Source organism: Pteropus medius, unplaced genomic scaffold (genome assembly GCF_902729225.1).
Source record: "Pteropus medius unplaced genomic scaffold, Ma_sr-lr_union100, whole genome shotgun sequence".
NCBI classification, from domain to species: Eukaryota; Metazoa; Chordata; class Mammalia; order Chiroptera; family Pteropodidae; genus Pteropus; species Pteropus medius.
In genome coordinates, this window is record NW_024350319.1 from 5,969,522 (window position 1) to 5,995,537 (window position 26,016).

Below are 26,016 nucleotides of genomic sequence, written 5' to 3' on the forward strand. Positions count from 1 at the left end.
GAGAGACTGAGAGATTTTCTTCAATTGCCTATAGTGAACCAGACACTATGATAGGTGTTGTAATACATCATCTCATTTAATCCTTACTCAAACCCTGAAAATTATGTATTAATGCCCAAATGTACAGAATTGGAAATTGAGACTCAGAAAGGTCAAGTGGTTTCCCAAAGTTTCAAAGCCCAGTAAATTTTAGAATGGGGGTTCAAATAAGTTATTTCTGACTATAAGGTCCACGTTTCCAAAAATGGTTACCCTTACTGGAAGAATAAATATCAAATACTGGAAGAATAGATATCAAATAAAGAACAGCTTCTGTCACAAGATCAGAGCACCCTACCCTTTTTATTACTAGCATTCATTTTGAAAGGTTAGGTCTTGAAGGCTTTCTTGATTTCTAATATCTGGGATTCTGCTTCCCTAGAGAGGTCTACATTCGTGGATTAGTCTAAATTACTTACATTTTCTAAATTTTCTAGATTCTAGATTTAGCTTCCAGTGTGTCAACTTTGCTGATTTTCTAGACTCTGGTCTCTCTTTTCCTAAACAGACCTTCAAAGATTGTTATTCCCAGTTCAAGTGAACCTGTGGGCTATCTGGAAATCATTCATTTTCTATTTTTTTAAAATTAACAATAATAATTATGGAACTTATATTCTTAGGCTGCTTCTAGAGATGGAATACAAATGCAGATAAAACATAGAACCTGTCCAACTCTAATCCACTAGCTCCCTCTGGCTTACCTAATCAACTAGTCCACTTTTTTTTCTCTTGTTATATAAGTGTATGTGTATTAATCTCTCAAGATCTGATTAAAACTGTCATGATTTCTTGTATTACTTTAGTTTGTCTTTCAAGTTGACAAGAAGTATATATGCCTACTTACATATATATGTGTTAGGTATGTGTATAAACATGTACATATAATAAAAAAATTTATATAGATAAAGCAATTTATATATAATTTCATACATAAAAGAATGAAAGAAAATATAGATAAAGACAAAGAGAATAATCACAGATTATTTATAAAATCTGTAAATAACTCAAAATTGACTGATTTATTAAATTAACCTACTAGCCCAATCTATATAAAGTAAATTATACTAAATCATTTTACTAAATTGTTGTTCAATTAAGTTGAATAGAAATCTGCATAAAAGTGCTATAAGTAGGAAGTATGTGGCAAATACGATGTTACTATTCATTGTATGCGTGTGTTTTATATATAGTGAATGTGGCAGACATATTAGATGAAGAGCAAAACATTAAGCATTTCTAACTTGTAGGAAACCTAAATTTCTTTTTCAAATTGACTTACCACATAACTAAATCTACCAGAGCTTATGAAAATTTATTACACTTCATCTTGAACCTCATTTGGGAAAAAGGACAGAGTTTCTCTTCAAATTATAATTCACAAAGCTATTGCAGTTTTATAAGCACAATCAATATTGATTAATAATGATGAAAAGGAGGACTGCCTTGGACCTGGCAGGAGTCTATCTTCAGGGAATCTTCGGGTTATCAGGGGATGCTCAGTTCTGTGCTGGTAACATAGACCACTATGCTCAATTTTTGGCTTTGACAAACTAAAGTTTATTCAGGAGGCTTTGGCTAATTTCCTTGGAGAAATCAGCTCAGCAAAATCTATAGATAGAACTAAATTTTTGACTTTTAAAGAGTAAAATTCACAAAATTAACTTTTTAAACCTCTTCTTAACCAGGAACACACACACACACTTGCACACTTACACAACTTAAATATCATTGATATAAGTGTGACATAACTATTCCAAACAAAGGCAAAATTCAGGTCTTGACCAGCAGTCCGGCCAGATATCATCTCTTACACAAAATACTGATTCAAGAGATGTGAATGTAATTGATCAATCTCTATTAAATACAATTCCTCATGAAACATTTAGGAAAAGGTGAGTTATCATAGGTATAACTTGGGAAGGAGCAGAAGACAAAACTGATTGTTTAAAATCATTAAAAATTCTGTTGGGTCCATTTTTTAGTGTGAGCTATGTTAATATTATGCGTGTGTGCCACAACTTCAACTTAGGGCTGTATTTTAAATGAAATTAATTTCTAAAAAGTTTTTCTCCATGCTGATTTAAAAAGAACCTCTTTAACTACTTTTTAAATTTTCCCCTTTTCCTTTCTATTTTCTTAAATTAAATTTGGTTAACAAAGTCTTCTTTTCTACCTATCGTTAGGTGTCTGAGACCCTATGAAAGCCACTGAAGGACACTTTTCAGCTGATGAAATGTCTCTAGGCTCTGTTTTAGACTTTTCTCCTCTCATTCTGTGTTGGAAAACAATTCCCCATGGGTCTCTTCTGTTTCTGCATGTCTTGTGAGCAGAGGCACTGACAGCTTTTGTTCCTGACTATCTTTTCAAGGATACTTGTATAGTGAACAGTCTTGAAAGAAAGTAGAAGTAGTTCTCCCTATGGAGCAAAGGGCAGGTTTGTTTACAGTCCACTATAATAAAGATAATTTCTCCCTCTGCGGCAAAGGTCAGGTTTGCTTGCTGCCATTATATATATATGTGTGTATATATATATATATATATATATATATACATATATATATATATATATATATATATACACACATATATATATAAATTGAGTTTCCTAAGCTCAGGGAGCCTCAGCTATGACGTAAACCCACTGTGTGTGTAAGTGTCACCTAGCCCTCATCATATTGTTCCGTAGTAACTGGGGCTTGGGGAACTGATGCAAGAAAATGACAATACTCTGGCTACTGTTATTGGTATGGTAATAAACTGCCTTTGTCTTTGTCTTCTGCCAGCATCCATGAAACTGTGGCATATCCTTTACGGTTCTTGACATCTTGTTTCCCCAATTTCTGTCATTCTGTTTTATATAAGGATTCTCTTCTCCACTCAGATCCTACAGATGTGACTCATTCGCTGGTCATCTAAATCTTTAATTTCTGTTTCTCTCCAAATTTCTGCCTCCTTAGTTGACTTTTCTCAGTCTAAGGTGCCCACTTGCCCAGAAAAAAACTGAATCAGATTAAACGATAAGTGCCAATGAATTAAAGTCAGAGGGACAAGAAGGATAAAAAAGAAAGTGTGAATATAAAGAGAAGAGTGAATTATACATGGAGTATAGGCCCATGAGAATCCTTACAGCAGCAATATTTTCAATTCTATCCCTAGTGGTAGCAGTATTTTAGAGACCTACTTGATCTGAGGGTTTGAGAGTAGGCTGCCTTGCTGGGCTAGCTGCCTTCCTAATTTGACATTTGACTCTCCATTTTCATTTCTTTGTGCTCACTGGTAAAAATACTATTTCCTTAGCATTTCTATTTCTTACCTCCCTTCTTGACACTTTAACCAATAAAATCAGTAGTCTCATATTCAGATAAATATGGTTGGCGATAAAATGATCAGGATTTTTTATTTGTTTACTACCTCTAATTTCAGAGAATTCCAGAAGAATAACAATAGTCCTCTGCAACACTAGTCCTGAGAATCAACAGCAACTTGTTATAAATGCAGATTTCCAGGCCATATGCCCCAAGGATTTTGATTCATTGGAGTTGATGTGGGACACAGAAATTTTCCATTTTTAACAAGTCTCTTGGGTGAATCTGCTAAAGTTTGTCCTCAGAGCATTATATGAGAAACTCTGCCCCAGAAGCTGCCTCTTGATCTGGTATTATGCACATTTGCTCAGTCTCACAGAGATAATTCAACCCCAAATGTATAGATTAGTCACTGACAAATGTTAGTTGATGGCAGTGATTTGCTCTGGCAGACACCTACCAGGAGTATTTCAATAGTTATTTTTGACCCATGAAACTGAAAGATTCATATTAATATATACAAAAAACTGCTTTGTTTTAGAATTTTGGGATATATTTGGAGTAATTTTTTTCTGATCTATCATGTAATACTATATATGCATTTTTAGCAATGGCCATCTATAGGAAGATGTATAAATGGAATATAAACACTCTTGATAAAATAGTATTAGCCTGAAAGAGCTTTATTAAAATAAGTTAAACAATATGACAAATTTTGAGAGGAAGAGTAGGGGATATTTTGGAAAAGTAAATACCATTTCAGTCATTGCTATTGAGATCATAAGATATAAAGTAGGATGTTAATAAGCAAATGCCCTACATCAGTGTTTCGGGATGTATTTTTAAAGGGGTGTAACATAATAGCATTGATAGTTCTGCAGGTATCTCTTACTATTCTATCTTCCTAGTAATGAAATTTATGGGAAAATTCTTTATTTTCTCAAGATTTTTCAGAACAGCATTAAATAATCTAAATAATAGGAGCATCACAGTAACAGCCCTTCTCTTAGAGTACAGACCAGCACACCTTATTTCCATAAGTTTTGATTGTGAGTTTCTCATTTAAATCAAAATATACTCCCAGTAAACTTATGAGAATGAAGAAAACACCATGTGTCTACAGGGCTTTAGAGATAAGGATGCCAAAGTTTACAATGCCTGGGACTAGGACAATATTTAAAATATTTCCATCTGCACATTAAATTGAATTATTGTGCGGTTGTTTGGGACAATTGATGTCACATAAAACACTTTGACATATGCATATCTAACATATGTACATTTTCACTGTCAATAAGTGGCCTTTATCAATAGACCTCTTAAAAAACAGCAAAATAAATTTCAGACAGCATTTTTCAGATGGATTATCTTCTCTGAGATTATATTCATAAAAGGTGATGGGACTTACAGTTTACGACAATTTTTACTTTTTTCACATCTGGGAATGACACATCATTTTCTGCACTGCATTCATATTCTCCAGCCTGGTCCCTGGTAATTCCATAAATGTCCAAATATTGTCCATTTTCAAATGGTTTTGCTGCAAGAAAAAAAGTACAGCATGTTTAATTGTAGCTGCCTGAGGCTTCATTCAAGTAAAACAACAATCTCATGTTTTCCTATTAGATATTGCTGACAAAACAATTCCAAATGAAACTGAGGAATTATTAAAACCTTTATTCTCCTATGTTCAGAGGAAAAGTCAGAGAAAAAAAATAGAAACTGAACAAAGAATACTATAACAACTATTTCTCCAGAACAGGATATACATGTGTTCCTTTTAATTGATTGTGGTTTCCTAACCTCATCACACATCAAATAGAGTTCTGCACATTTCTGTAATTGAGTTCAACAACCTCCTACCAATGTAGATGAAATTCAGTAATATGACTTGGTATATATTGACTTTTATACACTGTAAGCTAGCAACTTGACACTTAACCTAACTAAATGTTACTTTTCTTTTGGGAAATCTCATACTTATTATCAAGGTTTCAAGCCAGATGGCTTGATAAGAGTATAGAGATATATTGAACTATTGCAATGCTTCAGTTTCCAAAATTATTAATGTTTCCAAAAAAGGTACACGATATATACTATATATAATGCACCCAATAAACCTTGAAGAAAAAACTTGATGACTCTCTAAAAGAAAGTGGTTGTAAAAACCAACTAAATTATCTTTATTTTTTAATTTCCAGAAAAAATATTCTCTTTGATTAAAAATAGAAGTAGATTAAATATAAAGACATAATCACAGATAAAAGAATATTTCCAGATAAAAGCTCCTGAAACAATGGAATTTCCATTTATTTGAAAGCAAATACTTGTTAAACAGAAAAGATCCAGATTATCAGAGACATGGCAAAGGTAAAAGGGGTTTATGTGAATTTCTAGAGCGGGAATCCTTCTCCCTCCTTTAACAGATCTTGAAAAATCACACTTCAAGGCACACAAAAGATAACTGAAAAATAAAACAATGATTCCATTAAATTGTCCGTTTTTGAAATCAGCCTTATTTTTGTTTTTATCTTACTCTTTCACGTAAGCAATTATGATAATGTAGAAGTTATAAAACTAGAAGAAAATTTTACTTTACGTGAATAAAAATAAATGAAATTTAATTATGGTGCTCCAAATCTAAAATCCATGTCAATTAAATTATTTTTCTTCCCTGTGGGCTCTGTTATCTAGGCCTATATCAGTTGTCACACTGCCCATCTTCCAGATAACTATGACTTTGTTAATTGTGACCTAGAGTTTTTAAGATATCTACCTATCTATCGTCTGTCTATCTATCTATCTATCTATCTATCTATCTATCTATCTATCTATCTATCTATCTATCTGATTAAGTCATTTCTTCATTTTCCGGCTGATCACAAATTGTAGACAGGGGATAGCTATCTACGGATAGTGGTTAGCTGATAAGCTATTTTAGGTATAAGAAGTAAGCCTACAAAAGCAGCAGTTGTCTTCAAAGTCAATATTCTTAAAATCTGATTTTCTAATCATTTTCTTAGTTCAACCTAGGGCACTTATCTGACTCAATACACACATGTATTATACCTATTTGAATAATCAACTATATTCTAATTCTTAAACAAAGCATCGATTATGATGTGTATGAGTTATGTGTTATTTTAAAAATAAATTTTTTTATTTAAATTAGTTTCAAGTATATAGTACATTGATTAGATATCTATATAGTTCATAAAACGATCCCTCCAACTGCTCTCTCCTTCCACTGGCCCTCCACTTAGCCATCATATTAATGCTAATTGAGTTATGTGTTATTATTTTTGCTGTTTAAACATTGCAAACACATGAACAATAGCTCTTAAAGTACTGAAGGATAGGAATAAACATTAGATTTATGTGTCTACCAGGAACAAAAAGTATAATGAAAAGAGAGAAACAATACGTTTCAGAATTTAAAGAGAAAGAAAGCATTTTTTTCCTCTTAAATGGTTAAATGGCAGGCCCTGAAATATTGAGAAACACTACAAAAAGACATATGACAAAAGTGTCACCAACATTAGGACTACTATATCGCTCAACTCCAGAGAGCACCATTTATGTATACTGAACATTTGTCCCTGCACAATCTACCTAACCATATTTAGGGATCTATCTCGACAACACCATAGAACAGTGCTCCTATGTACAGCTACTAGAATTACCAGTAAATACTTATGCATTGCATAACTCAATAGCTATAGAACTAGTGAATGGATGACATGGCCAACACTATCAATAATATAACACAAATATAAAGACACTTAGGAAAAAAGCATAAATTCATGGTTAACATCTTCATTTTTCCCACCAGATACTAGGTTTTCAAGCCATCCTGTTATTTCCATTCACCATGCATCAGCTCTCCCCAAAACTGTGCTCCAAATATTCTCTTATTTTTATTCAAATAGTTCTGTTTCCATCCTAAACTCACACTTGTTCTGTTCTCAGACTGATCTTACCAGGTTTAAATTTAAAAATCTGAAATGTGAAGTTGTCCAGGATTTAAACCCTCAGGTTTACTAGTTGTCTACCATTTGCTTGGCTGACTCTTTGGTTTTTTTTTTTTTTTTTTTTGTCTTGTTTTCTCCAATAGTAATTCTTTGCCTGAATTTTGGACTCAATGAAATCAATTCTGTCTTTTATACTTGGCTGGATTGCCCTCTTTTCCCATCACTCCCCTCACAAGGAGAGAGGATCTGGTCATAGCACATTAAAATGCAAAGAACATTTCAGTTCATGCTGTGTAACTCAAATAATCTCCTAAAATGGAGAAGAAAGACCAAGGCCAAAGGGAGCTAAAGACATGAAGACCATCACCAAAGCCAAGATTTTGCAATGCTTATGAGGACATGTACTGCTTTAGGGTACTCCTTATAAATTTAGATGAATTATAAGAACATTGTGGGATATTTTTATGTCTTAGGGTACCAATTATAAATGTTGATGAGGTAAACACATTGTAATATGGAAAGCCTCTTCTGGTCACAGGTTTTATCATTTTCTATAAGTGCAGTGACAGTTTCTATTGTGTTCATCTCTATGTCCCTAGCTCCAGCATAATGCCTGTAACATCATACTCTTGGTAAATATTTATTGAATGACTAATAATTACATTTATGAATGAATTTAATAAATACCTGTAAGGACAGAACACAGAGAATCTAAACACTTAGCTTAGTTTAAACAAAGAAGTTACCACTTCTCTTTCAGAATCTTAAGGAAGGGAAGTAGCTTTAAAAAGAATAGTCATCTTTGCTGACATCCTGAAGAGATAGGTGAGGTGATGGCAGTGATGAGAACAGACTGTACAGTTATCATAGATCCTTTATAAAACCATAAAGGCTAACAAAAACATTAAATACAATTTGAAGAAAAAAGATAAGTACTGCCTATCACCCAAGTAATAGTTTTCTTTTGTGCATAGTCTCTTCTAGGCATGGACTTTTCTCAAAAACTGAAGAACTGAAGAGATTCTGTGAGTCTTCAATAATGCCACTATTTTCACCATCTTCAAAGAGAAAGCTGAAAAGTGGATGTAGCTATGCTTTACAATATCTCTCATACAGAATTCTGATAAGAACCTGACCAGAAAAAGTTCTATATGGGCCACTAAAATGATATCTAGAGTTGACTTTAAGTTTTGATAAGGCATATGACCATTCTTTACATATACAAAATTGTTAGCAACATCATATTTCTATGAAGTATATTAATATATTTCAGAAAAAAATATTTGACAAAAAATCTTGCTTCCCTTAATTTCTAGGACATCAATCACCCTTCACTAGATTTCCTCTCATTTCTCTGGCCATTTCTTTTCACTTTTTCAAAACCTTTCACATTTTCACATCCCTCAAATGTTGTTTCTATCTTATGACATCTTTTTTTTTCTTACTGAGGACACTATTTCAGGGAATCTTGTTTATTCATTTGCATTGTATTACTATTTATATATTGATTAATTGACTTAGTCCATATCTATATCTCGAAACTTAGACACATGTATTCAACTGGACATCTCCTCTTGGATGATTCATAGGCATCTCAAAGTCAACACACCAAAAACAAACTTCCCTTCTCTGCCATATCTGCAACTCCTCCTGTGTTCCAAGACTCAATGAGTTCTTTAATCATCATTCAGTTGGCTCAAGTCAGAAACTTTAATATTAATTTTGACAAGACCTTTGATCTCAGTGCATGCAACCATCACTCATTGTGTCCTGTCAATTTTGTCTCCTAGGTAATTCTCAAACTTCTTCTAGGAGTTCCTTTGTCTCAGTTGCTGATCTCTGTATGCACATACTCAGATGATAGGCTAATGATTGCACACTGCTTTGTAGAGTCATTTCAACCATTATCTAAGACCCTTACTCAGAAAGTCATCTCACTTTTCAAGGCTTTCCTGTAGGAATATATTTTATTAGGGTCTCATAGCCATTTATCACTAGATAGTACTTTGGAACTGACTTTCCAAAATATCTTTAGATGGTTCATTTATATGCATGATTATAATTATTCTCTGTCAGCTTGTTATTCAACAGCATACCTGCCGTCTTGCAAGTATATCTTCTGTGGGCTCTACCGTACTGAGTGGTTAAGAATGGGGGTTCTAGAACTAGTCTACCTGGCTTCAAATCCCGGCTCTGCCATTTACTAGCAATGTGACCTTACACAAGGTATTTAACCTTTACTCATCTGTGATGTTTGAGCATAACAGAACCTCCCTCATATGAATGCTATGAGAATTAAGTGGGTTAATGAAAGTAAAACACTTAGAGCACATCATAGGAATTAAAAAAAAAAAAAACACATTAGATGTTATTATAATACACAGGTTTAGGCATGCCAGGGAGGGTGAATTAGATAAATATTGTTTCCATGGTGAGAAGTTATCATATTCAAGGATTAGTGTTTCTGTCTTAACATGATATTCAAATGGAACCAAAAGTGAAAATAAGAAAGTTGCTCAAGAGGCATAAATGGCAATGAATAGTTCTGTTCTCATATCACTGTAAGAGATCAGTAAACACATCTGCCTTATAGATCTGTAGATGGAATTCAGAGTTGATCTCATGTTCAGGTCACTTTCTCTCTGCCTGAATTCCAAAGAACAATTTAACCTTCTTGATTCTTTTTTCTGTATAAAAGTTATATGGCATGTACATGATTTCTATTACTTATTTAATTATTAGCAACTTTTAAAATATTCCTCACTCCTGTCATACTGTAAGTTTTGTAATATAAAAGGCTACATCTTATTCTGTGTTTAGTATGGACTCTCTATATATTTGTTTACTGTATGATTGAAAAAAGAAAACATAATAGAAAGTCCAGAAAATTTAACATATAATTAGAGAGGGTAGATTAATCTTCTTTTTCAAAAAATTATTAACTATGTCACCATAAATAAAAATAATATTTACCCTTTATTGATTCCTTATTGTGTGGAAGGTACCATGATAAATGCTTTTATTATAAATTCCTTAGTTATGAGGTAGATTCCATGAGATATAATAAGACTCTAGCATTTAAAGAGGTTACAGTTCTTGCCAATAGACCCAGAACTAATTTCAAAACCTACGTGCCTGAAATGCTGCATTAGTACTCTTTATAAATGGTGATAATAAGAACTAAAGTAGGTCATATTACTCTTAGAACTACAAAGCACTAGGTAGATGTTAATTTAATCTCTGAAAGATGTTATTGGTTCTTGTATTAGTTTTGTAGGGCTGTTGAAACAAATAACCACACACTTAACTGGTTTTAAACCATACACACTTATTATCATATAGCTCTGTAAGCCAAAGTCCAGCAGAAGGCTATGATAACTGGAATAATGGGTGCCCCAAAGATATTCATAGCCTAATCATTAGGGTCTGACACTCTATTAACTTCCATGGCAAAAAAGACTGCACATGTGATTAATATTAAGTACCTTGAGACAAGGTGATTACTTATATTGAAGGGCCCAACCAATCACATGAGTCCTTAAGAGTAGAAGAGGAAGAAGAAGAGTGTGTCAGAGAGATGTGATATGATAAATCACCATTGCTGACTCTGAAAATGGAGAAAGTAAGGCACAAGCCAAGGAAAGCTGTGGCTTCTAGAAACTGGGAATGGCCCTTGGCTGACAGCAAGAAAATGATTCTCCTCTAGAGCTTACAAAAAAGAACGCAGCCTGTCAACACGTTGCTTTTGATCTGGTGAGACCAATGCCAGACTTCTGACCTATGAAAATGTAAAATGATAAATCTGTGCTGTTTTAATCATTAACTTTGTGATAATTTGTAACAGCAATAACATAAAACTAATCCAGGGTCTCACTGAACTAAAACAAAAATGTCAGCAGTACAAGGTTCCTTTCTGGAGGTTTGTTTTGCTTATTCAGGTTGTTGGGAGAATTTTCTTGCTGTTGTAACATCGAGATCCTCGTTTCCTTGGCAGAGGGTCATTTTTATCTTCTTGAGGCCACCTTCATTCCTTGAGTCATGGACTCTCCCTTCATCTTCTGAGGCTGAAAACGGTGGGTTAAGTCTGCCTCCTACTTTGAATCTCTACTGCTTCATCTCCCGTCTCATCTCTCTGAACCATTCTTTTGCCTTTCTCTTCCACTTTAAGGACTCATGTGATTGAGTCCACCTGCCTGACTCAAAATAATCTCCTTAATGACATCTGCAAAGTCTCTTTACCATGTAAGGTAACATAGTCACATTTTCCAGAGATATAGGCATGGGCATCTTTGGAAGTCATTATTCTGCCTACGACAGTTCTGCATTAGAATTGGCAGTTCTACTTGCATATGCAAACTGTAATTTGTCTATAATTTTCAAAGACAGCAGAAAAAAATAAGTGATTGAAATTGTGAAGCTGCTGAGTTCATTAATACCTCTGAAAAATATGAGTGAAGTTAAGAAAAAATTAATAAGACATTCTTTTGGAAGCAAATAATTTTCATGAGACTGTACTACAAATTTAAAGGTAATATGACTCTGGGAAGTTTAGTCAGAGCACAGAAATAGTGGGGTTTGAAGGAGCAATAAGAGGAGAGTTGTATGGTCAGAGGAAATTATGGAAGTCATCTACTGAAATGACTGCAAGAGGATTTCAGAAGCAAACGAAAGTAACCAAGAAATAAAAAGCTCAAGATTTTGATTTCTTTTGTTACAATTTTTCATATCACACCAGATAGCACTGAAAGAAATTTCTTAATTCAGCTCACCATCAATTGTTTCTTACTTTCCTGCCTGCATTCTTTCCTTCCATTAAACAGATTTTAATTGTGCAAGGATCTCTGACCAGTGAACAAGATTACTTCCATTTCAAAAAGCTTAGGGTTTACTGGGGAAACAAAAGTATAAGCAGGCAATTTCAATAAAGTGTAATAAATATTATATTAGAAGTAAATAAAGGATGCTATGCTATCATGACTGTGCTGTCATAAATTTAAGGAAAATTCTAAAGGTTTGGTTAGGCCAGAGCTTTAATTTAGCAAGAATGAGTAAAGGTGAGGTTGGAGCTTTAAGCAGAGATCAAAGCCTAGAAGGCCTTGTATGCTTTCTGAGAAATTTGTTTGAATTTTAACTTAAGAAATAATTGCAGTACTATAAGTAGAAGAGTATGACAAATTTGAATATTTTAAAATATTATATTTTATAAAAATAACTGGAATTCTGCTCCTCGTTATTAGGAACAAAAACCAGACTTACCTTCTTGCCATAAATCACTAGAGAAACGTATAAATTATATGAAACAACTTTTTTCAGACATTGTATAACAGGCATCCCATGGCTATGATTCCTGAAGCAAACAAGGTGAGCCTCAAATGGATCTCCATGAATATCTATTTGAAGGCAATTTTCAAATCCTAGAAAGGTGGAAACCTAAGCCCAGTGATACTGCTGAATTGAGCAAAGGGAGATTAGAATTCCAGCAGGCCAAGGACTGACGGTAGTGGTATAGGGTTTTAATGAGAAGGAACCCATACAGACAAAGAACTACAGAAATCTGCGTATTGTCTTTACTAAGGACTAGGCTATACAGGCATAGAGAGAAACCCCAAAAAGTTGCAGAAAGAACAAGTAGAGAGTTTGTAAGCTGAACAATTCCTAGAGTTCAAACAAGGAAAAGAGACATTTGATCTCTGATCATCAAGAATGGAGAGGTTCATGTAAATATCAGAGTATTCAGTGGAGGCTACATAGGGCTTATATCGCAGTAGAAGGGCTGGAAAAAAGCTGGAGTGAAGACTCTTCTAGACCTCTTTTTAAGGTTTAAAAACAGGGTTCAATGGATCAAAACAATCTGTAAGTAATATAGTTTTCTGTAAGAAAAAAATCCAACACTTTAAAAACAAAACAAAACAATATCTAGACATTCAACAATGTAACTAGTTCTAGTATCTAATAAAAAATCACTATGTATTCAAAGAAGCAGGAAACTGAACAATAACTAAGAGAAAATCAGTCAATGGAATGAGATATAGAAATGATAGAGATGATGGAATCATTAGAAAAAGATTTTAAGATAGCCAGCTATTAAAACTGTGTTTAAGTATTTAAAGAAAAACATGAATAAAATGAGATAATTAAAAAATAAGAAAAAAATAACCCAATGAAAATTCTTAACATAGGTACACAAAATAATTTAAATGAAATAAAGGCTGAATATTTTCTAGATTTGATAAATACAATAAAACATCAAATCTAAGAATCCAATAATCTCCAAGCAGGATAAACCACAAATAAAATCATTCAAAAGCACATTATAATCAAGTTGCTAAAAACCAGAGAGGAAGACAAAACTATAAAAAGGAGCCATAGATAAAATACCCACTACGCGCAATCGAAAAAAAAATTTTTCAGACTTTTTATCTGAAGCTATGCAAGCCACAATACAATGACATGACAACAAAAAAGAATAAAGATCTAAGATCAATCCTATAAGCTTCAATCTTAAGAAGTTAGAAAAAGAACAAATAAAAGTAAATAGAATTATGGCAATAATAAAGAGCAGAAATCGGTAAAATTAAAAATGAGCAATACTAAAATTAATAAAACCCAAAGCTGTTTTTTTAAAAGCTGCTGAAATGGGTAAAACTTAGCCAGATTATGATAAAGAATACAAAGAATGATAATACAAATTAACAATAGCAGAGGTGAAAGAGAGGATATTATTATGGTTATAGGAAGAACCGAATGGCTACTAAGCAAATATTAAGAAAAAGTCCTACCATTTAATTCAAGAATTTAGACTAAATAAACAAATTTCTTAAAATACATCTCCAAACTGACTTAGGAAAAATAAAAAAAACCCTGAATATTCTCTCTCTCTCTCTCTATATATATACGTGTGTCTGTGTGAGCATACTGAATTTGTAATTACCCACACAGAAAGCCCCAGGATTGTGTTTATTAAGATTTTAAGAAATAATACCAAACCTATCCAAATTCTTTCTGAAAATGGAGGAGGAAAACTTCCCGGTTCATTTTATAAGGCTAGCGCTGTTTTAATATCAAAACTAAATGTATCAAAGGAAAAAAAAATACATGACCATAGACACAAAATTTTTTAAAAATTATAGTAAACCAATCCAGTAATATTTAAAAATAATAACACACCATAACTAACTATAGTTTATTCCAGGATTGAAAGGCTGGATACACAACTAAAAAAAGGAATATAATTCACTTTATTAAGAAAAACAACAACAAAAATATACAAGTATCGCTAGAAGCCAATAAATCATTGGAAAAACTTAACATTCATTCAAGATAATAAAAAGTTTTAGATAACTGAGAATTAAAGGGAATTTTCTCAACCTGACAAAAACTTCTGTTAAAATCACATATCTGACCTCATACTTAATAATGATGAAAGAGTAAATACTTTCCCCCTAAGACCTGGGTCATTGTAAGGTTGTCCACTTTGATCATTATCTCACGTCTCCTAAATAAATTAACTCAATGATTATCATTGAACTAAAGGTGAATCATAAAACTGTAAATATTATAAACCAAAAGAGAACATCTTTTTGATCTTGACTTGGGCGAAGAGGTTTTAGAGATGACACCAAAAGTACAAGTTATACAAGAAGATATTGATAAACTGGATTTCGTCAAAATTAAACAAATGTTTGCTTTGTAAAAGGCACCATTAATTAAAAAGGTAAGCCGCATAATAGGAGAAAAGTTTATGACACATATCAGACAAAGGACTTGTATCCAGAATATATGAGGAACTCTCAAAACTCAGTAAAAACATACAACCAAATAAAGAAATGGGCAAAAAGATTTAACAGAAACTTTATTTAAAAAAAAAATGCTCAGATGGTAAATTGACATATCAAAAAAAAAAAATGATGTACCTGATTAGTCATTAAAAAAGTTAGGAAAAGCAAACACCAAACAAGATTCCACTACATTTGCATGAGAATGGAAAAACAAATCAATACAAAATGGAACAAAGAGTAGTCTTGGTAAGAAGCAGAACACATGGAGCTCCCTTTGGAAAGGTTTATCAGTTTCTCATAAAATTAAACATTAATTTACCATCTAGCAATCTCACTCCTAGAGAAACAGAAACTTAAGTTTATATAAAAATCTGTATATAAATATTTATATAAGCCTTATTGACAATTACTAAAACTGAAAGCAATCCAAATGTCTTTCAATCAGTGAATGAATAAACAGATTATGGTATATTTTTATAATGTAATAACATTTACCAATAAAATTATTCATAAATATGTAACATGATGACTCTCAAATACGTTTTACTGAATGAAAGTCAACCCAAAAGGCTACGTGTATGATTTCATTTACTTGACGTTCTAGGAAGAGCAAAACTATAAAGAATAGATCAATTTTTGCTAGGGGTTGAGGAGGGAAAGCTGGCTGACTACAGAAGGGCTGCATGAGGCAATTTCTTAGAGCGATGAAACTATTTCATATCTTGATTGCAGTGGTAGATACATGAGGATGTACTTGTCAAAATCCATAGTACTTTACACTATAAAGAGTAATTATTACTTTATATAAATTTAAAGATAAAACATATTGCTACACTACTACACAGCCACTAAAATGGACAAAATTGAAAAGATTTACAATATCAAGTGTAAGTGAAGAGATGGAATAACTAGTAAAGCTCTCTGCTAAGAACTCACATCAAAATCCCTCTTTCTCAGTCCTTTTAAATCTATAGGGAAGGAGTTTGAAGAGCATTCTAATTGGTTCTTGCTTAATCATATTTTAGAAGTTACATAGAGGTAATGTAAATTATAACTCACCCTGCTATATGTTGCCTTAGGATTTCAGCTGAAGGTTCCATTTTAGCATCCCATTATATTAGCTTTGTGACCCAGAAATCTCTGTGAATAATATACTCTGTACTCCAGGGTTTGGCTAGAGAATAGAACTTTGACTTCTCTAGTGTTTAATTAGTATCACAAATTCATGTAGAGAAATAGTCTACATAATGGAATACATGAAGAAAATTCATTCATTTCTTCAGCCATTTAATTTTTTTCTTTTCAGAATAAGTCAGAAAGGTATACCCTTTCACTACCTTGTTTTGGTTTCTATTAAAATATCTTTTACCAAACTTTGCTCTAGTGTTATCATACCAGTCTTCATTGAGAGACATAATAACAAAGGCCACATGAAATTTCCTATTATATTTTTATCAGAAAAGTTATTGAGGTCCTACTGCTATAATCAACATATCTATTTACTGAAGCCCCATGGGAGAAACTCTTTGTGCATTTTAGTACCAGGAAAAGCTCTACTTCTGACATCCTAATTTACTTTGATAGTATGATCCATGATCTTACAAACTGGTCATATCTCTTTTTTTAGGGCACTAGGAAATTTAAAGCTGAGATAAAGAAAAATATACTTTCAATGTTTGTGTATCTAGCGGTGTTTTGAGAATCATTAAGTGATATGTAGATAGATCAGGATATCATAAATAAGAATAGAAACCAAAGATATTTGGAAATAGCTATATGATGATAATGGATCAGAACTGTGTTAAAATAAAATAAATTAGGTGATTTCCTATTGGTTATTATCAAAGAGGTTTTGGATCTTTATTTACAAGCCAAAATATTTACTGAGCAGACAGAAAATGAAGAAGCATAGTGTCTAATAAGAATGCTAATAATAATATAACACTACTTTGAGATCATCAAATAACATTCAAGGAACTAACAATGATGAAGCTTCTAAAAGATATTTACATTCTGAGGGAGTAGACAAATATTAATGGTTAACTCAAAATGTGTTTATATGACTGCCTTTATAAAAAGGAAAATAAAAGACTATTTTGTAACAGTAATAGAGAAAGAATTAAGAATGTGGGCTTCAGATTTGAGGCACTGCTTTTCATGTGATCTGGGGGCAACATTTTTACTCTCTTGGGGTCAGTTTTCTCATGAAAAAAGAGAACAATACCTCCTTCATAGGGGTATTATGAGCAATAAATGTGAAAATACATATAAAGTCTAAAATCCCAATAAAATGAAAAAGAAAATTTTGTATTGATAAAAATTTATTAATAAAAATAAAATTGAAATTATGACATGTTGTTCAGTGTCTATAGTATTTATACTTATCAAGTAAGAACTGTGTTGTCGGATCTCATAACATAATTTGATTGTGTTAAGTAAAGCCTACAGAGTCAGAAAAGCAGTTTGATAATTTAAAGTGGAAGAAACAACACATATGCTTATTCTTATCAGGTAGGAGTCATATTCACGCAATATGGCACTAACAGATCCTTTACAAGTGCCATCACCCATTTTGGATTTTGTGACTTTTTCTGGCCTATTTGGCAGTCTGAGACTCATTTTTTTCTCTGGAAAAATAAGTCATTCAATCTGCAATGGCAAGTTCAGTCATTGTTTTTCCTTTCATAATTTAACTGCAAAAAGAGAAAAGTTAGATAACATATTGTACATTACACTGGGGAAGAAATTCCCCCTCCTCTTCCGCCCCTAACACACACACCTTGCTCAGGAGGGATAAATTATGAAAAGAAAGTGCCTGCAGAGGAACCGGCTGTTACTGTTTATATGGTTGTTTGTAGCTAAATTCTGTTCAGACCAGGTTGAATCCATTACTAGCAATGTAATATTTACTGTCTCTCTGAACGAAGCCATATGTTATTGGTCTGTACTATGTGAAACCTCTATTATGTTCTATTTGAAAGTATTGTAACTTATCTGAATGCACTAGTCTAATAAAGCTACCTTCTCTAAGAAACAATAGTTGCAGTTAAAGAAAGTTCAACTGGGTATCAGAAAATATTGTTTACACTTCTGCTACACCTGTAACTCACTCTGTGGCTTTATATGTCTCTCAGTATATTTGTTCCTTAACTTTCGTATCTGCAAAATAGAAATTGTTTTGTTCCTAGTATTATTTTTGTTGAGTAAACCCATCATGAGCACTTCTCTGTCATGCGAAACAGCACAGTACCTACACAGACCTGTAGAGCTAATCTTAATTATATGCCATATCTCTTCTATGCATCTGTATTTTTTTTCACAATTTTCATCAAGGTCAAAGACTTAACCTACCAAGTTTTTTAAGCTGCATTTAATATCTGATAGTGCTTTGATTCAAGAAGTAAATATAATTCTTCAATAGATGCTTTTTGACTAACATTGCTGAATGTTATGGGGTGAATTGTGCAACTCCTAAAATTTATATATGGAAGTCATAACTCCTGGTGTTACAGAATGTAACTATATTTGAAGGTAAGGTCTTTAAAGCATATCCTTAAGTTAAAATGAGGTCATAAGGGTGGGCCTTAATCCCATATGACTGGTGTCCTTATAAAGAGAGGAAATTTGGACACAAATATGCACAGAGGAAAGACTATGTGAAGAAACAAGGAAGAGATGGTTATCTACAAGTAAAGGAGAGAAATTTAGAATAGATCCCTCTCTCATGGCCCTAGGAAGGAATCAACTTTGTCAACATCTTGATCTTGGACTTTTAGCCTCTAGAACTTCGAGAATATACGTTTCTGTTGTTTAAGCCATCCAGTCTGAGGTACTTTGTTATGGAAGCCCTAGTAAAATATTCAAATGCCATATGAAGGCAGCAAAGGCAAATCTTGTCTATTAGCATACATGACTTTTATTTAAAATGCTTGAAATTTTACATATTGCTTTTTATTATCTGTTGATTTTTATTCTATGTAATTTCTACAAACTCCAAATGTTTGTTTCTATAATTTATCCTAAAATAGCATGTAAAGTATCACAGGATGTATATAAGAGCCCATATTTTTTTGAATGCATTCAGTTTTTCTATTAAAAAAAACACTTGCAACATGTAAAAAAAAGTCAATGCCGTAATCTTTTCATTATTTTATTTCAATCTTTATATTCTCTATCTCTTCTCTTATACTCCATTCTATACCTAGAAAATTAAGTATCCATTTCTGTATGCTTAAGAGTTTTCCTATTTGTACCAATACCTTGATCTGTCTTATAGAACTTCAGCCAAATCTAAAGAAAAAAATCTATATTTCTGTTATGAGCAAAAAAGTATTGCTTACATCATACTTGAGGCTGGTTCTGGGAAAATAGATAAACCAAGGGTTTGAGTTTTAAGGTATTATGGAAAAGAGTTTGAGGAAATAAAATTGTGCCATTCTCTGGGGGAAAGAGTTCTAAAATCTTTCATGTTTTTGCCCCAACCGCATTAAGGCTTCGGCTTCTGCTAAAGGATCATTCAGGTTAGCCTTTCTTGAATGTGAACCAACATGATAATATTTGAGGCTTAATGAGAAGGTTCTGTTCTTAACTACCTAATCTCCCTATAGCCAGTGACTTAGAAACTTAGGGAGCTCCAAAATTTTGGCTTATTAATACATAGAAAATGTTCATAAAGAGTGAAAAGTAATTAAATGAAAAAATAGAAGGAAGCAAGAATGAATTTACAAAGTAATGAATTGCCTGATCTTTTCAGAGTTTCACTATCAATGCATCTGCATCCCCTAATATATTCAATATATTGTGCCCTCTTCTTGATGGATCTGGAATTTACATTCAATATGAATGTAATTATTATCATCATCTTCTGGTGACCTCATACTAGCAGTGATGGAATAATCTTCCATCATCATTGCATTCACAAATCTTTTCAAATGTTTCTGAAAGACTAGATAGAATCCGCTATTTTTGAAATGTCAAGGCCAAAGTGAAAAAGTCAGAAACTTTATAGTACTTAGAAGTTAAAAAAATCTAGTTTTATAAAATATAATTTCATGAACCCATAAAGAAGCATGTACTCAACATGATGGCAATATCTCATAGCGTCCATTCACTAAGAAACAGAAAGGTAAAGTAAAAAGGCAGTTGTGATATAGATATATAATAGAATATAGTTATTCTCTTTTTGATTATTAGATATTACTATATGATTATAAGAGAAAATCAAAAGAAAATTCCAACTATATTGAAGAAAAATGAATGCAGAGATGATAGATATCCAATAGCAATTACATTTTTTAAACAAAGTGTTTCCATTTTATAATACTGTGACAGTGTATGAAGGAATACATTGCCATATAAAATAAGCGATAGGAATATGCTGGTTGAATAAAAGTGACACAATCGATTGACTCTGTCAATGTCACCTCTATTCAATGGGAAGAAATAGAAACTTCTTTGAAGCCACAATTGCCTTTGTCTATATAGCTAAATCAGAAGTAGTGTACAAATGATCCATACATATGCATTGCTGATATGGCATAATAGGCATCACGAGCTTTACCAACTATCAAAAAGCTCCATTTCTTGTTTCCCTTGTGCCCCAAATCCCTGTCATTATTAATTATTCTTTTAGTTAAAGACATTTTACCCTAGAAACTCTTGCTTAAAATGTAAATGCATTAATAATAAGTAAAACATATGAACCTATTGGTACCTATTTCCTTAATAGATCTAAAGTCAAGTTCTAGCTTCACAACTCTGTGAGCCTAAGCAAATTACTTGTCTCATTTCAACAACCATGATTTTTATCTTTGATAAATTTGTTATACCAAGGGAGCTACTAAGGATTGAAGGAAATACTGGACAAAGTGGTAGAACTAGGTTTAGATTTTTTATGAGGGTTATCAGAGAGATGCTTTGATGACGTCCAAACATCCAGTTTCATCATAATCTGCCAAAGATTATTCACAATCTTTGCTTCCTCTAGATTCTTTCCTTGCAGGAAATCAACAGTTAGAACTGTTACTTTTACTTGGAACAAGGAGGTCAATGGTTATTTCTCCAGAGAAAACATCAGCTAGCACTGCAATATCCTTTCAAATATAACAGGTGGATGCAAGTCAGATTAGATAAAAGTGTTAATTTATTTATAGCATGATAAAGGAAAAATCAGAGGTGCAACGAGTTTGCACATTTAAACACAAATCAGTGACCCTGCCAGAGATTTAGGAAAGTCAATTTATTTCACAAGCTATGAAAATAATTTAACTCAAAAATACTGTGTGCTTAGCAATCTTCCCTCCCTGAAGATTTCTGGTATTCACACCACATTTTTTTTTCCTTTTTCAAACATGTAGAAAGTTGATTTCCCTGTCCTTTAGTCTCAAATCATACTCTAGGGAAAACATGTCTTCAGCTGATGATGGAAGTCAGCTGCAGAAATACTCTACAAGTATTTATATTAAAAATACATACTGCTTTTAAAGGAAAATGTGGGTGGCACTCAGTCATTCAGTAAATACTTTTTGACAGAATATTCTGTGCCAGTCATCACTTTAAGAGCCTGGAATATAAGAGTGAATAACACATCTAAGGCCCCTTTTCCTATTGGATGTTTAGTCTATCAAGAAATAAAAAATGAAAGAAAAAAGTATACACAAAAGAGAATATCAGATAATTATACATGATGGGCATGGAATTAAAACAGAGCAAGTGTTCTGAAATTTGGCAATACTGGGATTTTGACCCATATAATTCTTTGTGTGGGTGCTATCCTGTACATTGTAGGATGTTTAGAGTCTCTTGGGCCTCTGCCCACTAGATGCTAATAACAGTTACTTACTATCTCAAAAATTTTCTCATACATTTCAAAATGTCCCTTGGGGGACCATATTGTCCCCAGTTGGGAATCACTGAAGTAAAGTGGTATAATAAAGAATGACTTTCTAGTCACTGGATGAGTGTGAGTCGATGATCACAAGAAGCCATTTAATATGAGCCTTCTGCGATTATCATGAAGGAGCCATCATGTAAAAATTTTGGAGAGAATGATACAGGCAAAGGGGACAGTTAGTGCAACAGCTCCAAGGCAGAAACAAGAATGTCAAGTTTGAGGAACAGAAGGAAGGACAGTAAGGGGAAGAGAAGTGTGAGACGAGAATGTAGAGTAGAAGTCAGTTCACATATGGTTTTCTGCGAGGTAAGGAGTTTTTAATTTTATTCTAAGTATAATGAGATACCATGGGAGGGTTTTCATTAATAAAATAATATTACTTGGCTTATGTTTTAAAACAATCACTGTGGCTTCTACCTGGAGAAGGAGTTGCAGAGGCACGAGTAGAAGATGAAAGACTCAGAGGTAATAACTGTAGAAACTGAGCTGATGATGATCTCAGGATCTGCAAATGTACGTTCTCCCTGAGGAAGCATGATTGCCATTTACACATTGCACATGTTTGTTTTCTTCCCATATCCTTCTCTTGTGAATAGGCCACTTTTTTATCCTCAGAAGTACAATTAATTTTCATATTTCATCAATACAAGACCATTATTTTTTCATTAATTCATTTATATAATATTTATCTAATGAATTCATTTATTTACTGAATAAAATTAAGTTGCATTAAAGGATGTAAGAGATAAAATATCTCTTTATCTGTCTTTAGCAGCTAATTTTTCACTGAACATAATATCTCATGTCAATACATTATGTTCATAATTTTTGTTTCCTACAGCTAGAAAGATCTTTTTGAATTTTCTCATCTTGTCTATATAACAGCAAAGAATAATGAGAATAAATGGTCATTAAACTTGGATATATATTTTTTTTAATCCAGGGACGAATCTTTTAACATGCTTGATTTATTTATCTAAACAAACAAACAAACAAACAAAATCTATACATTTTGCAAGGTGTTGTATGGATTAGAAGAAAATGTTTTTTAGCCATTTAGTGCACATTTTGTTTTTTTATTTTTAACAGCTTTACTCATATATAACTCTCATACAATAAACTATACACATTTAAATACAATTTTATAAGTTTTAACATTTAAACATATCCACTAAACCACCATTACAATCAAGATAATGAGCACATCAACCACCCTCAAAAGTTGTCTCATGTACCTTCATAATCCTTCCTTCCTGTTCCCCCTGTACTACCACATCTGGACAACCACTGTTTCTCCTGCCATCACACATTAGTGTATATTTCATAATATTTTATATAACTAGAATCGTACTCTTGCTTACATAGTTTCTGACAGAAAATCTGTTTTCATTCTTATTTGTGTTCCTCTCTATTGTGTCCTCTTTCTCTGGGAGCTATTAAGATTGTTTTCTGTTTTCACTGGTTTTTAGCAATTTGTTTATGATGTGCCTTGTGTGAGTGCGTTTGTGTGTTTGTTTCCTTTCATCTTTCTTGGGGTTGGGTTTCTTTTTTTAATTTTTTAAAAATTATTTAATATTTCATTTTTTCATTAAATTTATTGTAATGACATTGGTTAACAAAATCATATAGATTTCAAGTGCATAATTCAATAATACGTCATATGTATTATAGCACTTTCACCACCCAAAGTTAAATTTCCTATGTCACCATATATTTGACCCCCTTTCCCCTTATCTCTCTCCCCACCCCCTTCCCTCTGGTAACCATTAAACTATTGTCCATGTCCATTAGTCTCTGTTTGTCATGTTAGTTTGTTGCTGGGCTTGGGTTTCATTGAACATCTTTGGTCTCTGGGTGTGGTATCATAGACAGATATTTGGTCCTTGTACCTAGTTCCTGGCACACAGCTTTTAAATTTCTTGGAATTTCCTGAGTGGTAAGAAAGATAGAAACATCTTTCGTTGTAATAAAGTGATTCTTGGTGGGCCCTTAGATTTCTTCAGGTTGCAGGCTAGTCACCACAAAGTCTAACACTGATTAGAAGCTTGGAAATTTTAGCCTCACTCCTCAAACTTCAGGGAGGGCAGAGAGGCTAGACACTAAGTTAATCACCTATGGCCAATGATTAAATCAGTCATGCTTACTTAATGAAACTTTAATAAAAAACCCTAAATAATGGGGTTCAGAGAGCTTCTGGGTTAGTGAATGCATCAATGTGCTGGGAGGGTCATGCATTCCATCTTCATGGGGATAGAAGATTTTGTGCTCAGGACCCTTTTGGACCTTTTCCTGTGTATGTCTTCAATCTGGCTATTTATTTGTATCCTCTATAACAAGCCATTAAATATAAGTAAAGTTCCTTCCTGAGTTTTGTGGCTGTTCAACCAAATTATTAAATCTGTGGAGGGGGCAGTCACAGGAACCCTTATTTTATAGCCAGTCATTCAGAAGTTGTGGTGGCCTCAGACTTCTGATTGGCATCTGAAGTGAGGGGTAGTCTTGTGAGATTGTGCCCTTAACTTGTGGGTTCTGATGATAACTTCAAGTGGATAATATCAGGATTGAATTGAATTGTTGGGTATTCCATCATGGAATTGGAGAAGTTGTTTTGTGTTAGGAGGAAAAAACTAAAACTTTTCATTGGGTTTATAGTTTTCACCAAATTTGGAAAAAAATTTCATTACAAGGTCATCAATCTCTTAAAACTTATCCCTCTGTCATCTCATTTGGGGTCTTCAGTTACATAAAAATTAGATTGTCTGAAGTTGTCCCACTGCTTACTGACCTTACGTTTATTTTTAAAACTTTCTTTTCCTTGTTTCATATTGGATAGTTTCCATGGCTATATATTAAAGTTTATTAATATTTCCTTGTGAAATCTAATTACCTTTAATTTTATCCAGTGAATTTTTCATATTGTACATTGTAATTTTCATCTTTAGAAGGTCATTTAGGATCTTTTAAAAACAGAGAGAGATAGAGAGATAGAGAGAGAGAAAGAGAGAGAGAGAGAGAGAGAGAGAGAGAGAGAGAGAGAGAGAGAGAGAGAGAACTCCATGTCTCAGCATTCTATACATATGGAATACAGGAATGAAAACTGTTTTAATGCCTTATCTAGCAATTCTAACATCTGTGTCAGATTTAGGTCAGTTATAATTTCATAAAACTAATAATTTCATTATGGTCATATTTTGCTGCTTATTTGCAAACCTGATAATTTTTTATTGGATATCATACATTGTTAGTTTTACTTGATTGATTGTTGGATACTTTTGTATGCCTATAAATATTCTTGAACTTTGTTCTTAGATGCATTTATTTGAGAACTATTCATCTTTTTCAATATTGATTGTCATATTTTTAAAGTGGGACCGGCACAGTGCTCAGTCTAGGACTAATTGTTTTCTACTACTCCAGGAACTGTTACCTTTAATTTTTTTAAGTGATTCTTTTCCCCATCTGCAATTTCTTCACTTGCATGCACTAAATCTGCTAACATTCAGGGAGAGACTCTCTGCAGATCTTTAGTGTTCTCATCCTCTGCCTTCTCTTTCTCCCTTCTTCCCTTCCTTTTCATCTTTCTACTTTATAGTACTCTGACCTGTGGAATTGAACATTTTTGTTCCCCCCTGACTCTCAGCTTCATATTATCATCTCAGGGAGTCAACCAAGCTCTGCTTGGGTTTCACTTTCCTGGACTACCCCTAATTATTCTCTCAAAGCAGTAAGCAGGGGCAACTTTACAGCTTTCCTTCTTTATTTTCTGTCTCTGAGGGATCATTATTCTTCATTGCTCAATGTCCATTATCTTCCAAACCACTGCTTCATATATTTTGTCAATCTTTTGAAATGTCACTGGAAGAAGAAGTCTGGTCTCTATTACTCTTTGGTTGGAAATGGAAATCAAGATGTTTTCAAAATATTTGGCCCACAAAAATTTTTTAACACAATAATAGCTAAAATTTTACTGATGTCAAAATTTTACACTTGGTCTTCTAGGTATGTAAGAACCTATACTAGATCCTTTATGT

General features: G+C 33.0%; 1 protein-coding gene across 2 annotated transcripts in view; it reads right to left on the reverse strand.

Moving 5' to 3' along the window:
- The window catches only part of NEGR1 (neuronal growth regulator 1), a 771,677-nt gene that overhangs the window by 261,805 nt on the left and 483,856 nt on the right, over positions 1-26,016 (reverse strand). For both annotated transcript variants that reach the window (XM_039838594.1, XM_039838595.1), the window contains exon 4: positions 4,753-4,884. In XM_039838594.1, coding sequence (XP_039694528.1) covers positions 4,753-4,884 — 132 coding nt within the window. The remainder of the gene's footprint in view (positions 1-4,752; positions 4,885-26,016) is intronic.